The sequence below is a fragment of the Penicillium cataractarum genome, assembly GCF_028827025.1.
Source record: "Penicillium cataractarum strain IBT 29864 chromosome Unknown utg000007l, whole genome shotgun sequence".
NCBI lineage: Eukaryota > Fungi > Ascomycota > Eurotiomycetes > Eurotiales > Aspergillaceae > Penicillium > Penicillium cataractarum.
The window spans coordinates 426877-441407 of NW_026622743.1; the positions used below are offsets into that span (position 1 = coordinate 426877).

At 46.7% G+C, this 14531-nt stretch overlaps 7 protein-coding genes across 7 annotated transcripts; 3 read left to right on the forward strand and 4 right to left on the reverse strand.

Moving 5' to 3' along the window:
• Positions 1-1313: 1313 nt before the first annotated feature.
• N7496_007788 (uncharacterized protein) lies at positions 1314-2074 on the forward strand (the record flags this gene model as incomplete). Its single annotated transcript, XM_056700707.1, has 3 exons — positions 1314-1355; positions 1405-1504; positions 1572-2074. The coding sequence occupies 3 exons, from the start codon at positions 1314-1316 to the stop codon at positions 2072-2074; spliced, it is 645 nt and encodes a 214-aa protein (XP_056552770.1).
• Positions 2075-2402: 328 nt separating this feature from the next.
• On the reverse strand, positions 2403-3454 carry N7496_007789 (palmitoyl-(protein) hydrolase; the record flags this gene model as incomplete). Its single annotated transcript, XM_056700708.1, has 6 exons — positions 2403-2508; positions 2576-2964; positions 3044-3097; positions 3147-3237; positions 3296-3307; positions 3372-3454. The coding sequence occupies 6 exons, from the start codon at positions 3452-3454 to the stop codon at positions 2403-2405; spliced, it is 735 nt and encodes a 244-aa protein (XP_056552771.1).
• A 1777-nt stretch (positions 3455-5231) lies between these two features.
• N7496_007790 (uncharacterized protein) lies at positions 5232-5534 on the forward strand (the record flags this gene model as incomplete). The annotated part of the gene is made up of 1 exon (XM_056700709.1): positions 5232-5534. The coding sequence occupies one exon, from the start codon at positions 5232-5234 to the stop codon at positions 5532-5534; it is 303 nt and encodes a 100-aa protein (XP_056552772.1).
• A 1491-nt stretch (positions 5535-7025) lies between these two features.
• On the forward strand, positions 7026-7433 carry N7496_007791 (uncharacterized protein; the record flags this gene model as incomplete). The annotated part of the gene is made up of 1 exon (XM_056700710.1): positions 7026-7433. The coding sequence occupies one exon, from the start codon at positions 7026-7028 to the stop codon at positions 7431-7433; it is 408 nt and encodes a 135-aa protein (XP_056552773.1).
• Positions 7434-7704: 271 nt separating this feature from the next.
• N7496_007792 (LLM class flavin-dependent oxidoreductase) lies at positions 7705-8808 on the reverse strand (the record flags this gene model as incomplete). The annotated part of the gene is made up of 1 exon (XM_056700711.1): positions 7705-8808. The coding sequence occupies one exon, from the start codon at positions 8806-8808 to the stop codon at positions 7705-7707; it is 1104 nt and encodes a 367-aa protein (XP_056552774.1).
• Positions 8809-10033: 1225 nt separating this feature from the next.
• On the reverse strand, positions 10034-10774 carry N7496_007793 (uncharacterized protein; the record flags this gene model as incomplete). The annotated part of the gene is made up of 1 exon (XM_056700712.1): positions 10034-10774. The coding sequence occupies one exon, from the start codon at positions 10772-10774 to the stop codon at positions 10034-10036; it is 741 nt and encodes a 246-aa protein (XP_056552775.1).
• A 1760-nt stretch (positions 10775-12534) lies between these two features.
• N7496_007794 (uncharacterized protein) lies at positions 12535-14003 on the reverse strand (the record flags this gene model as incomplete). Its single annotated transcript, XM_056700713.1, has 2 exons — positions 12535-13907; positions 13973-14003. 2 exons carry the CDS (start codon positions 14001-14003, stop codon positions 12535-12537), a joined length of 1404 nt encoding a protein of 467 aa, XP_056552776.1.
• Positions 14004-14531: the final 528 nt, after the last annotated feature.

The window sequence follows — 14531 nt, forward strand, 5'->3', positions numbered from 1 at the left end:
AAAGCAGAGGCAGTTGCGCTGGAATCAGTCGAGACCAGAGAGGGTTGTGGCTGAAATGGGTATCATTATGATGACATTCGTCGAGTTTGCCTCCATCCAGCTATTGCCATAGTGTGGGGAATACCAATCATGGAAGAGAAACCAATGAGATAGGTAAGCAGTGGTGAGTCGGTGGTGAGAGAAAGTGTATGGTGTAAGATGGTCGAATCGTTCAAGCTTGCTCGTTTAACCCTGTCAAGTCCGATAGGCCAATGCCTGCACTAGGAAGAGCTAGGGCAGGGGGTAAATATCCAGATGGGTAACTTCCAGGAGCGAAATAATATCTGAAAGCTCATTCTGAAAGAGTAAGATAGTCTGTTGAGAATGGCAAATCCACGGTTATTTTGCCATGATGGAGATCAGTCACCTTTGTAGGTCTAGATGTACAGTCAATGCTGGGTGGTGATGGCAGCTGGATGAGATGATGTGAGATTCAGCTGTACCTATAAGTAATAATAAAATGACTAAAGAAATGTACACGGATTAAAAGATCAAAAGGAATTTTGTGTAACATATCTTGGGACTTGTAGTCTTGGAAAGCTCCATTTTCCGGGTGATCCAACGGGTCGGTTCTTCAGCCCTGGGCCTCTAACTGAATTACGTATGGTCCACGATCATGATACAGTACATAGCAGGTATTGTCCGGAATAGTTCAATTTTAAATAACTGGTATAGATACATACAATATAAGAAGCTCTAGCTATGCTATAACCTCGGATTCTGATCTACCACAGAGTCTAACCGAGTCTAGTGCAGCAGTAAGACAAAAAATCGCCGGACTAATGTATGCGGACTATCTTGTGATCGGATCTGCGCAGTCGTACATAATTCATGTGTTAGGGCTACCTCAAGCAGACCAAATTTCCCCTCTTCTCCTCACATCTGCCAAGCTAGCTCTCCAGCCCTGCCAATGCAAAAAATTCATGTTAGCCCCGCATTGCTAACTCCAATTTCCCTTCTCGTGGCCTGTTCAGCTGTATTGCATACCCCGATCAAAAACTAGCGACTGAACTAGCCGAACAACCCCCCTGCATGCACCATCGTAACTATCGGATCCGATCACCTCCTGCTGATACATTTATATAAGCCTGTCATCGCCCGGGAACCTTCGGAGCTGGTCTTTCCTGCATGAGCTGACCACCCCTCTTACCTGCTCTTGGATTAAAACATCGTTGCTCTGCGTTTCTCTTTTCTACCTACGATCGGGATACCTATACCATTCTGATTGAGTATATCCTCGTGTGACTTGCGCGATATACCATAACTCTTACAAAATGCGCTTCCTGTGTCTACATGGTGCTAGCACCAATTCCGAGGTACGTTCCACTTCAATCTAGTAATGAATACATCTAACCTCAAGGCCAGATCTTCCAAATCCAAACGGGCGGTCTACGCCAACCCCTCGAACTAAAAGGTCATCGATTCACCTTTATCAACGGCAATCTCCCCTCCGGCGTTGAAGAGGGTATATATATCCCAAATTCTCAATTACATCCACCTTTCTACAACGAAAACCTACTAACTCCCCCCAGGCCTCGAAGGCGTCGTCGACGGCCCCTTCTACAACCACTACCCACGCGACCCCGCCCTACCAAGCGCCCATCTCGCCGAAGCATTCGAGCACGTCCAACGCACCCTCGACACGGACGGCCCCTTCGACGCAGTAATGGGCTTCTCCCAAGGCGCCGCCCTCGCAGCAGCGCTAATCGCACACCACGCCAAGACAAACCCAACCGCACCGCCTCTTTTCCGCGCCGCCGTCTTTCTATGCGGTGGGTCGCCGTGGGATAGCTCGGGCATGGTGCGTATTGCGCCACAGCCGGATACGTGGCCGATTAATATCCCCACGGCGCATGTGGTGGGAAAGTTGGATCCGTTGTATCCGGAGAGTATGAAGTTGTTTGCGATGTGTGAGCCGTCCAAGGCGGCGTTTTGGGATACGGGGTCTAAGCATATGGTGCCGTTTGATCAGAAGAATACCGAGGAGATGGTGCGGGTTATTGAGGAGACGGTTGCGAAGGCGATGAGGGGTTAATTGCATGATTAGTATGGTGGTGGAGTGGGAATTGGGAAATCCACGCAGTCAACTCGGTCTGCGAGTGCATTAGTTTGTTCAGCGTTCTTCTATGCGATACATGCATTGATATATGCCTTGCTTGAAGGGTCAATGATAAATAACAAAAACAATGGAAATCGTGTAATCAACAAAACGAAAGAAACTAGCGCTGCTAGTCCGAGGTCGGTGCCGGCTTTTGGGATTGGTACTTTGTCCACATCATTGCAGTGAGCAGTACAACCAACCCCAGGATCAGTGCGGGTCCCCATCCCCTAGGTGCAGTGCTTTTCATGCTATGTTTATCAAGTCATAACCCGGCCGTTGCCTGGCCATCGCCCTCTGGGGGGATCGTCTTCTCCAGGAACTTCTCGAGATCATCAATCTCGACTGGGTCCGCGCTGTGACCAAGACCACTGCAGCATAAACAATCAGCATACTCCCACACATTAAACTACCACCCAATCCCAGACAGAAACTTACGAGTAGGTGTTGAACGAAACATCCTCCAACCCAATCTCCTTCAACATATCAGCCGACTTCTCACCATACGCAAACTTAACAACCTCGTCATCCTCGCCATGCGCCAAGAAGAACGGCGTCTTCTTGTTCGGCCAGTCCTCGGGGGTAAAGCTCTTGATACGGTCGCTCAGCAAGAGATAGCACGACAGACCAAACACTCCGCCGAGCTTCTCCTTGCCAGTGATACCGGTGAACACGGACATAGCACCGCCCTGTGAGAATCCGCCCAGCACAATGCGCGAGGGCTTGATGCCCTTGTCCATTTCCTGCTTGATCAGGGAGTTGAAGTAGTCGCGCGATCGGAGGATACCGGGCTCGTCTTGGTTGCGGACGTTGTCTTGGAAGTCGAGCTAGAAGGAGGATGGGACGGTTAGTGGAGTGTTTCTATAGGATTGGGAGCGAGATGGAAGGGATGAAGGGGGTGTTTACATCGCGGCCCAGGTGAGCAATGTCGTACCAGCCAGGCATGGCCATACCGAAGTTCTGTCCCGAGTTAGCATTTTCCTTTGTATACTTCCAACTCCTGACTTACCACGGTGATGGGGATGTTAGGCGCATTGGGGAAGATGAAAGCGACCTCGCTGAACTTGCCGCGCCGGCGCCAGTTCTGTGCAAGGGCCATCCTATACCAGTGTCAATATCTGGTCTCACAAAACCGAATTGAAGCCCATTGTCTCTCACCATCCGGCACCACTGAAAGAAAAGAAGCCTTGTTAGTCTATGCCCTCTATATCCGAGGTCCGTGTCTAAGACATACCTATCGCCAAGGCCATGGGCCATGATCACCGTTGCGGTGTGCTTGGTAAGCGCGGGAACCACATAAGGGTTGAGGGCGGCCATTTTATCGAATTGGTGGTTGAATGGCAAAGTAAATTGACCAAGATTCTCGCCGTAGAGGATCCAAAGACGATGAACCCAATATTAGCCCGGCGATTTAGGAGCGGAAAGGGTGGGGTCTCATTTTGCCATCTCAAATAGGGCGGTGAGTTGCAGCGGTGAATGTGAAGATTGGAGATACTTCGACCGGCACGCGCTAACCTGATTGGGAGGTCCTCTGTCAGTATACTCTTTCTTCATCTTTGCAAATATTTTGCCTGTTACGGAGCTTTTTATTGAAAGTATTATATGTGAAAGGAAGAGCACAAGGGCGAAGAAACAAATAATAGCCACGAATGGTTTCAATGAAGAGCATAATATGATCTCGCATTTTGCGTATTTCCCTACACCGAGGTTCTGAATATCCCCACAGAAGCATACTAGGTACAATAATTTAGTCACTTGTTGGAGATAGGTTCCTAAGTTCATGCAATCTTAAAAAGATCCAGAATAAATATGTAAAAAATGGTCATGTAGAGAAGACAGAGATTGAGCGAAGACATGGAATTCAGAAACTTATAGCTGGACAGATCAAACGGCAACTTTTGGAGCTCATATTCTCTAGCACCCCTAAGTTTTTTCTGGTTACGACAATCGGTATCTTTTTGAGTGTGTAATTCTCTTTCCCAAACTCTCTCTTGACTCGCAACCCAGAGCATATAAGGTGTACGTCGAGGCAGCCAGCTTCACCTAGCAGAGTTTTAGCCAATTAACTTTGGCATAACATAAGATTTCAATCCGAAAACAAATACTTCTGGGTATAAACTCCAATGATAACATAACTGGATAACATCAAAAGAACCCGAACTTAGAAAGCTCAATCTTGCCTACCAAGATAATTGATCTACCGGTTGTCCTCTAGCTAATGACCATGACCCAGAAATCTATACCGTCTTCTGGTTGTAAGCTAAAAGTTTATAACCGTATCTATAGGTATTCTTGGATTGGCGGATAGTTCGGATAGCTTAATTTTATGCGATAGACCATGGTATGAAGTCATGGTGGCTCCCAGGCTTTGAAAGCTCTTAAAAAGACTGTACCAGATAACGAGTAGCTGGGAGTAATTGCAGCTATTTCTTGAACAGAAGAACAAATCCGTGGACGTGCCTAATCTTGCTTTTTTGTAATTAGGAACTACGTCTCGGGTGGTTGGAAGTGGCGCTTTAAGCATCGCGGTATGAACCAATCTCAAGAATTAACTTTACAGCTCCTTTCCTTGACCAATTCTTCAGCCGCCGCTGACCGACAGCTTCTCCCAATCTTAGCCATGAATTTGAAAGAAAAATAGAACATTGAAGAATTCCATTAGACCGGTTGCTTCTCAAAAATTTAATAATTGTTGTAGATCGATTTGTAGATGAGCGAGATCTCGGTGGCGAAGAATGAGCTCAAGACCCAACCCGCGATGTTGTAACCACGGAACCATCCCATTCAGTCATTAGGCCTCCCCACACCATTTCATTCGAGAGCCATGGGCTTGATGGATCTCCACTTGAATCTTAAACAATTCATTATCCAACTTACCAAAAGAACAGCATCGAACACATGGGCGAGTGTAGGCTATAAAGCACCAGGTTGAGTCCTTCTCCGTGTCAAGTTCTAGTTCATCTTCTACTTCATAGTCGAGAAACACAAGTTGACAATTAAATCTTGATTCAATCTCTCTAAGTGAGCTCCAACCATAATTTGCCATTGTTTACCCTTGAATTTCTTCTAATGTTGAAGTTACAGAGACAACGACATGCACTTCTCTCTCCTTTTCATGTCAGCCTCGCTGGCCACTGCTGTTATTGCAGCCCCAGTAGCTGAAGAAAGCACCCAATTTAAACGTGCACCGGCTCCTTCGAAGAACATCGTTATCACCCTTGCACTCGATGCAGATGTGGATCTGAAGAAGCGTGAGGCATCTAATGATGTGGCCAGAATTAGCATTGACGCTGATGGAACGGTCCATATTGGGAAGCGAGCTGCGGCACCCCATGAGAATGATGGTATTGATCTTGATCTTGATCTTGGGGGTGACTTGGATGTTGACCTTCTCTAGAGTTGGGTGAGAAGGACTGTCAAGGGTGGTCAAGTTTCTGTGAATCTTTCTCTTTAAAGGATGCAAAAGCTCGGAATAATCTGATAGCCAGCGCGAGTAAAATTCCGATACTTATCTACAAAATAATACATTCTCAATGTTACATGCCTACAATAACGATACCGGATTTAAGACATAACTGATATAAGCAGTTCCATGAATGTCCCGCCCGACACCTTTCATGATGGTTCGTAAATAGCAGCCTATATGTGTAAATAACCACATCAAAGAACTCTATTAGAATACATTTAAGCTTGAGCGAGTATTTGGCCGAGTTCGAGTCAACCCCGGCAGGGGCCACTCTTGCATCACGAACAAGGACGCTATACAGAGTAAATTGGGACAAGGCATGGCTGTGCTAAAGAAGATATTGCAATCAGTAACGCCAAAGTATTCTCCATGGTATCTCCAGCCTCCCGTCTGCCATTACAAAAGCGTGAACTTGGCAGCATCAAGCTCGTGGAGGTTGGGAAAACGCCACAACTAAGGAAATTCAAACTGTCGGCTGTGACAGGCATGAAGGCTTTAATTCAGAGGTTCATGAACCAAACATTGATATAGATGCCTGCTATTGAATTGATCGGCGTGCTTCCGAAGTTCAGGAATGCTAACATCTCTTCGGAGAAATTGCCGCCCACCCACTTACACATGGATCGGCGGCTATGTTGCACTCAATGAGCATTCCTTTGCCTATTTCGCCCAAGCAACATTCCTGCCAGCCACGAGCCAACACGCGGGGAAGGAAGAAATCTTGTGTTCGTCCAGTCGCTTGGTGGTGACAGCTTCGGAGAAAATCTAGGCACATTCATATCCTTTTTTCCGATCATGTCTTATGTTAAGTAAGGATCATCTCGTCGACCCCTTACCAGGAGTTGAGAGGAGTACGCAAACAGATTTTATATTATAAGCAAAATAAGATGATATGACTTAATTCACGCCTTAGACCGAAAGTTTGTTTTGGCTTACAGTCTTTCTCCAACAAGGTATCGATGACAGCCGTCAACCCGAGACTTACCTCCTCTAAAACCATGTGTAAGCCATGGCGTTAATCATACGCGCTAATAATGTCAACATCTCCAGATGGAAAAATTAGACACAAGCATGCCCTAATGACACATATTTCCGTTTACACTGCCAGACTGTTTTGACTTTGCCGGATGCGGTAAAGACAGTGGTCTCGACTCCCAGTGTGTAGAACATACCATAGCAAACAGTTCGACGGACACGGAAATCCAAGACAAGTCTAACTAAACAACCAATTCTAGTAGAATGCAATCAATCTGCAAGCGACACCGAGGACATCATATATCAAGCTCTCAAGTCCCCGATCAACGTCTCACTTCTACCAAAGATCCTCTTTCTTGTCCAAGCTACAAGTTCTACACTTTTCCAAGACAAATTGAGCAACAACTTTAAAGTTATCTATCATATACACCACTCCTCATATCCAAAATGCACTTCTCCAACGCCGCCGCGCTTGCCTCTGCGCTCTTCTCCACTATTGCATATGCCGCACCAGCCGCTGAATTTGGCTGGAAGCCGTTGACTGCTACTGTCCAACTTGCCAATGATCAATCTGGCGCCAACGCCAATGTTGTCATCCCCATCGACGGTGTGAAGCGACCCGTCCAGGAGCTCTGGGGCAATACCGCCGTCGCTCATAATGGCCTCGTTTTCGCTTCGAGCGCTCAGCTTACGGCCTACCAGCAGACCACTGTCTGCACCATCACCGAAGAGAAGCCTCACCTGAGTGCAACTCTTGATGCTGAGAGGACCTCGGTGTCCCTGGGTAGACCCATTGTCGACCTCTGCTCTGCTTATATTGTTTGCGAATGCGAGGGCATGGATGAGTTTGTTTAAGGAAGTGAATTTTTGAGTATTGCATGTTGAAGGAAATATTTGGGGGCTTTTTACAGCGCATGTTCTCTGTTTTCGCATTGTTGGCTGGGTTTTGGAAATACCATATCTAGAATTTGTATCTATGCCCTCTACTAAAACTTGACACCTCTTTAGTCTATCTACAGGACAATTAATCTTAATTATTGATTGAGATATCTTCAATATTGCTTTGAGACTTATGTACAGCTAATAAGATATGTATACTTATGTGCCTAAATCATGCAAACCTGTCTTAGGCTGTGGTGTCCTTAGTCTCCCGCTCTTTCAACACCTTTCGAACATCGGGCAAGACGTAGCGTCCATAGTCGATAGCATCATTGAGGTTATCATAACCACGAATAGAGATCAGCTCAGCTCCAAGGTCGACATAGTCCAGAATGGAATCGTTAATTGTCTTCGGTGATCCGACGAGCGCAGTTGATGCTCCACGCGCATTTGTCGCAGTAACCGTAGGATACCACAAAGCACGATCTTGAACTTCACCCTTGGCAGCAATATCCAACAGCCTCTGGGAGCCCACGTTCTGTGGAGGTGGCGCATTTGCAGGGACCTTGCCCTGCCCGTTGGCGCGGGTTGTATTCAGTATATCCAGAGTTCGGTGAGCCTTTGCCCAAGCGAGCTCATCTGTTTCAGCAATAATGGGACGGAAAGTGACCCAGATTCGCGGTCGGTCATTCTCTGGACGACCTGCCTTTGCTGCTTCAGCATAGATACGATCGATTTGCTCTTTAGTTTCCTTCAGTGGCTCTCCCCAAAGTCCGAAAATATCGGCAAGCGAGCCACCGATACGGTAAGCTTCATCTGAGGATCCACCGACCGAGACTGGAATATTGCCATTGACGGGGCGAACTTTGTTGCTGAATTGCTTGAACTGATAATATTGGCCGTCCCAGTCGAATGGATCCGCTGATTCCCATGCACGGCGCAGAATCTTGATATATTCTTCAAGGCGTGCGTACCGCTGATCCTTGGTAAGGAAATCGCCTTCCTTGGCTTGCTCGGCATCACTACCACCAGCGATAAAATGAACGACAGCTCGTCCGGAGCTGAGCTGGTCGAGAGTTGCGAGAGCTTTGGCTGCGACGGTTGGATAAAGAGTATTTGGTCGAAGCGCGATGATAATCTTGAGGTTCTTGGTCACCGACGCGATTGTCGCGCCAACTGTGAATGGATCAAAATAAGATGAATCGTATGGCACTAGGGTGTAGTTGAAGCCATAGTCATCCAGAGTCCGAGCATAGCGGACGAGATACTCCGGGTCAATTGAAGCATTGGGAATTGGGTTGACTTCCGTCGATGCATTAGGGAATGTCAAGCTGATGAATTCTGTAGGCATTTTGAAAAAGTTTGTCGTGGTTATTATCTTGAAACAGTTAATTAACGTGTCTTGAGATCTATAAGATACTTTATATTCATGATAGCTGCGTCTATCATCTGCATTTTGCTGCAGCTAAAATGATGCCAGGTTTTACAGGATTGCGCCTTATCACGAAAGTCTCAACATTAATAAGCATACCCAACTGATCTCCGCACTGTAGAAGCAGTGGTGTCAGCTCGATTGTCCTTTATTCATTTTTCCGGCACATTATTCTCTTAATGAGGGGCAGTTTCGCATCACTCTACTAGAAATCACGCAATCAACATCTTACGGCTCGGGTGGTCGGCTACTGTCTTCACTGCTTTTGAAACCGACAAGAGGAGATTGAGAGATAAGAATTCATTCTAGTGGAACTCGATTTATTTATAAGAATAAATCGGTGTGATTAATTCCCGACGGTCCAATATCGATCGGGGGGAACATGGATGGTGTCAAATTTGTGTTAGATTCTAGTGCAGGATCTTCTTGACTTAAAGTTCATCATGCTTTTGGATGAACTTTTTGACATCGTTGGTTATTGCAGGTGAGAATCATGCAAATAAAACTCCTGTAAAATTATCATTATACCGCTAAGTTATTCTTCTTGTTTCAATATCTAATCGAATATAGCTCTTGTACCTCTACTCTTTGGGCATGCCCTTTAACATGCCTGTTGATAGAGTGGAGAGCATTGAACCCGCATCGAGTTTAAAACCCCCAAGCATACTCAAATTCATTAAATGAAGGAAACTATAAAATTTCTTTGTTATATATTTCTCTGGTCTCTAATTTTACGGTATCACTAGGCCTACATCATCTGTTCTTCGAAGACGTTAACGATCAGGGCTTCTACGTATCGAGCGTATAGTTTTCCGAGGATTATCAGAATAGACGGATCTGCATTACATATGGGTACTATGACATTATATAGTGTGCTCCATAAACATGTTGATATATCATACCCTTGCGATCCTTTGTCGACATTGACTTCCCCATTTGACAACCCCTATAAGTTACCCCGAGCGGCTTTAAACAATCCAGCTTTACAGGCCTTATAAGGTCGAACTGTCCCGGTTCTCCCCATCCATCCCACCCACCATCCCCAGCTTCTGCATTGCACTCATCCAGATCATCCAGCACATAATAATTCTTATCATCAATATATCGAAAGCCTCTTTCTTCCCAGGACTTGATTTTTATAGCATTATCCTCGCGCGGTTGAAAGTTCACATAATGAAGCAGTTGAAAGCTCGCATAATGCGGTCGAACCCACCTCTGAGCGTGGGGCGTTCGACTCCAACTCCCTCAGAGGCAGCTTTCGGGGTTGAGATTCGGAAAAATCCTTGTCCAACGCAACTTGGCGGTGTCGGCGCCGGCAGAAGAAAATGAATGCCACGATAGCTGCACATACTGGGAGGCCGACACCTGCACCGACTCCAGCAGCGAGGGCGACATTTGTGCCAGGGGTATCGTTGCCATTGACCTGCACGTTATTGTTGTGAGTGCTGGGTAGATTACTACTGGCCGATGTTGTTTGACTCGAAGCTATCGTCGATGTGGGTTGATTAGATGCCGTTGATGTCGAGGAGGTTGAGGTTGACGAGGCTGTGGTTATGGCAGTGCCAAATCCAAGGTCAAGAATGAGGGTTGAATTTTTACAGCACGAATCATCGACTCCACAGCAAAAGTAGCCTGATCCCACACCCGGACAAGATGACATCCAGTTGTCGAGTTGTCGCCCTAAGCAATCATTGTATTCCCTCAGCCCTGAAAGAACTTCACGTTGGCTTCCTGAGTGGCTTACCGCTTGTGCAAAACTTTGGGCAGCTCTCGCTTTTCCATGTGGAATCTGTGCATGTCCCTCGAAAAAGATTCTGTCCTTGTTGACAGAGGCCATTGGTGAGGCAGGTGAATCCTGGTCCACAGCAGACGCTGATGGAGCCATTCTGGTAGCAGGGAGTATTATCTGTTGCCTGAATTCCATCGGGAAAATAACACGCTTCGGAGATGGTAGTCCAGGCAAAGAACCCCACCCAAACAAGAACGAAAAGAAGAGGGTTATTGTTGGATAGAGCCATGATGTTGTCCGCCTTGTGGCCAAGGCCGAGGAGGCTCAAAGCTCACTTCTGACAAGTACAAGGGCGGTCAATTGTTAGGAAGGTCTTCACTTTTATGTTATTTTAACATTCTGCCCTGCCACACAAGTGGTGATGCCTCGGCGGCTACGGATAGGGTAGAATTTCAACGGGAAATAGACCCCTCTCTAATCTGCGAGTTAAGATTTATCACAAACTAGCAGACCGCATGCCCCTGCAGTGTTACCTTCTCTTACATTCCAGCCCCTCCACAATATAGCTACTTGTAAGATGAGGACAGCAATACATCAACCACTACATGAAGTGGTGGGGTTGCTATCTGATGGGTGGAACCCTAGAATATAGGGTTCTGCTGAAAGGAAAGGGGAAAGATGAGGTGGTCGATGATATACTGTAGCCTACATCGACTGCAGTCAGAAGGCCTTCGAATCCCGACTGTCAAATAACAGTTATTTGTTGCTCGAGTCGAACCAGGTCAGGTCCAGCCCACCGTCAGGCCTCCCATTGATCCCCAGGGTGCGCTAGCGCAGGGTAACTACATAACTGCATTGCTTAGCGAATTCTTATTCGCTATTGCAGAGGCATAATGCGATAGGTTTGCTTAAAAATTCTTTACTTAAACAGCTACAGTGCCACCATTGAATCCTTCAACGAGGTCATACTTATACTCTGACCACCGATAACAATCAATAGTGTACTTTAATTCTCTCGTATCTCAGTCACTAGACCAATCTTACCTCCCTGAGGCTCCAAGTGAAAACCTTATAACATACGATTAAATTTCAAACTTTTCAATTATGCGGCGCTAATGCACTAAAGGGATATTAGGCAATCTATTGCCGGGCAGTCTACACCCTCTCTCTGGCCAGATTTGCCGACAATTTCTCTGATATTAGCTCAGCCAACAGGTAGATTTTGGTTCTTTTACGTTGAATGACGATCAATACGACCATATTCAACGCATCTACAAGGTACGACCTTATATTACCGGTTAGAAGTAATACAAATCGATAAATTGTGGATGTGACTGGAGTATTGGCAAATCTGTGGCCAGAGGGTGTAAACCCTCCCCGTCCCCTTGCTTATGCTAGGCGACCAGTCTTCGACCACATGAGTTTTTTGAGGCTGCTATTTACTATAGTCGAATTCCAATAAAATGTATTTAGCATATTAGCATACTGCACTTTGTAGGATTGTAATCGGGTTTCTCGCTGAACGAGCAGCAGACCCAAAGATAAGAGTGTATAAACTAGCTACCTGCGTCGCAAATTGTTCTGTTAAGTTTGAGTAGAGGTCTCAAATGAGTTTCAATCAACATTACCCCATTCTGGGTACATATAAATAAGCTCTTGCCGGGGTATTCTCCGCCGTGATGAATCGCGAGTTAATGAGTTCTTTATGGGAATCGTGTAGGGCATTCAGTAGGTTTAATTAAAAGTTCTCAGTACCGGCCAGTTTCAAAATGATCTACAGCAGGGAATGGCTTGCTTACAAGATTGTTGATTATGCATTCTAAATGAAGAGCATAGCTTGTTTCATAAGTGAACAGACAAACCAATATATATTCCTGTAGACACAGGGCTGTATCCCCAATTACCAAAGCCTATCACTACGACTCCAACCCAGCCAACCCTCTCAACTCCCCCTTCAAAAACCTAACAGCCCCCTCAATCAAACTCTCCTCAACAATACCATCCTGCCACGTAACAGCCAACACCATACAACCATCACCCCCCGTAACAACAGAAACCCCAATAGCATTTCCAATAACACTCGCACACTGCGAAAACACCATCCCCTGAATCCGGGGTTTCCCAGGAACATCCTCACACGACAAGACGCCGACATTCGAGACCTCAAAACTCTTATCGCGTTCATTGCCAACCTTTGACAGACACAGTTCCTGCTGGAAGTCGCTTACGTATTTCAGTAGATTGGGACCTGCGTCGCGGCCTTGGCGTTGAACGGCGGCTTCGATTGTTGCCTTTGAGCGTCGGGCTTCGGGCCAGGGGAAGGTATTGGTGTTATTGGTTGTGGAGCTGCGGGTATACGATTCTTCGATGTCGCCGACGTACACGCCCATGACTTCGTCGGTGATGATGTCTGGTAGCCAGCGGCGACAGGAGATAGCGCCCGTGCAGTTGAGACTCGTATAGCGGGGCGGGAGATTGGCGAAGAGCGCGCGGGCAAATGATGTCTGCAGGAGTGCTGTGATAGTCGTTTGCTCCTTGCGACAGATCTTCCGGAGTGATGTCACCTGGGCTTTGGAGAATGGGACTAGACGGACGTTTGTCTTTCCTTCTTTCTGGATCTTGCCTCCGCTCCAGAGACCTGGATCTCTGGGTGAGTAGATTTTTGCTTGGAAGATTTTCTTGGCGAGGAATAGGAATGATAGTGGCATTGGGTGGATTTGCTCGATGTTGGGTAATAGTGGTGTTGAAGGGGACTGGATGATGGACTTTGTTTCCCTGTTCTCGCTCTCGGCTGAGTCCAGTGCTTGGAGGAAGGTTTGATGGAAGGCTTTGCCTGAAGTACCGTCACCGAGGGCATGATGGAATACAAATGCTGCCGTGAATCGTTGCTCATCATTGGGGTCAGTGAGGATACACAGTCTCCAGTAAGCATTTGGCGCTGTGAATGGGGTGTTGTGCTGGTTTTCTAGCAGATTCTGCAAATCCAGGTCTGGAGTCGGCTCTCCATCCGCGGACTCGGTTGATAATGAACCATTCTTGCGCTGTTCGAATGAAACCACTTGATCCAAGTCCATCTGCGGCAATCGAACAAAGTACGGCTGTTGCGTATCATCCGCAGCTGGGATCGCGGACAGTGCCGGGTGCTCCGCAATTAAAGGCTCGCAAGCGCGGTATACGTAATCTTTCACAGACAGATTAAAGCTACCCGGCAGGACATATGTGGCCGTCACTGCGACATTCAGATAAAACCCGGCCTGATGGCGGGATGTTGAGTATTGCTCCAGTCGGCCTAAAAGGGAAATGTGTCAGACGTGTTTCGTCAACGGGGTGGAGAATCACCTCGCAAGTACTCACCAACGGGGCGCAGTCTTTCAAATTGATCCATGTTCATGATTTACTGCCTCAATGTACAATTCTGGCTCTCTCATGCCCAGCGACCTCTCTCAGGGGGCCTTGTAGGGGTTCGTCTATTGCCGTTGCCTAAGATAATTGCCACGTGACCGATGCCTCGGATGTCCGGAGAATACGAATGCGAATGTCTCCACTAGTGCATGGCCCTGGACACAGTATACTACTGTAATAATCATCTTTGGACGTTTGAACCCTACAAGGCTTCATTTCTGAAAAAGCAGGACTGTTAATCATAATTACTTCAAAGTGGGAGGAGCACCCCATTCTTCTCATCCAACAGGTATATATATGTCGAAACTGGCACCACCCGTGGTCAATTGACGGAACAGAAAGTATTTGCTCCTGTATTCCAACGGTAGACTTGCCGTCTTAAGGTTCTTCTAACTTACCATCATTAGTTTAGAGAAAATGAATGATTTCCCCCCTGGGGATAAACTTACGAAATGCAATACTCTCGTAAGGTCTGAGAGAAAACACTGTTCGTAGAGACCGCCCAGTGAAT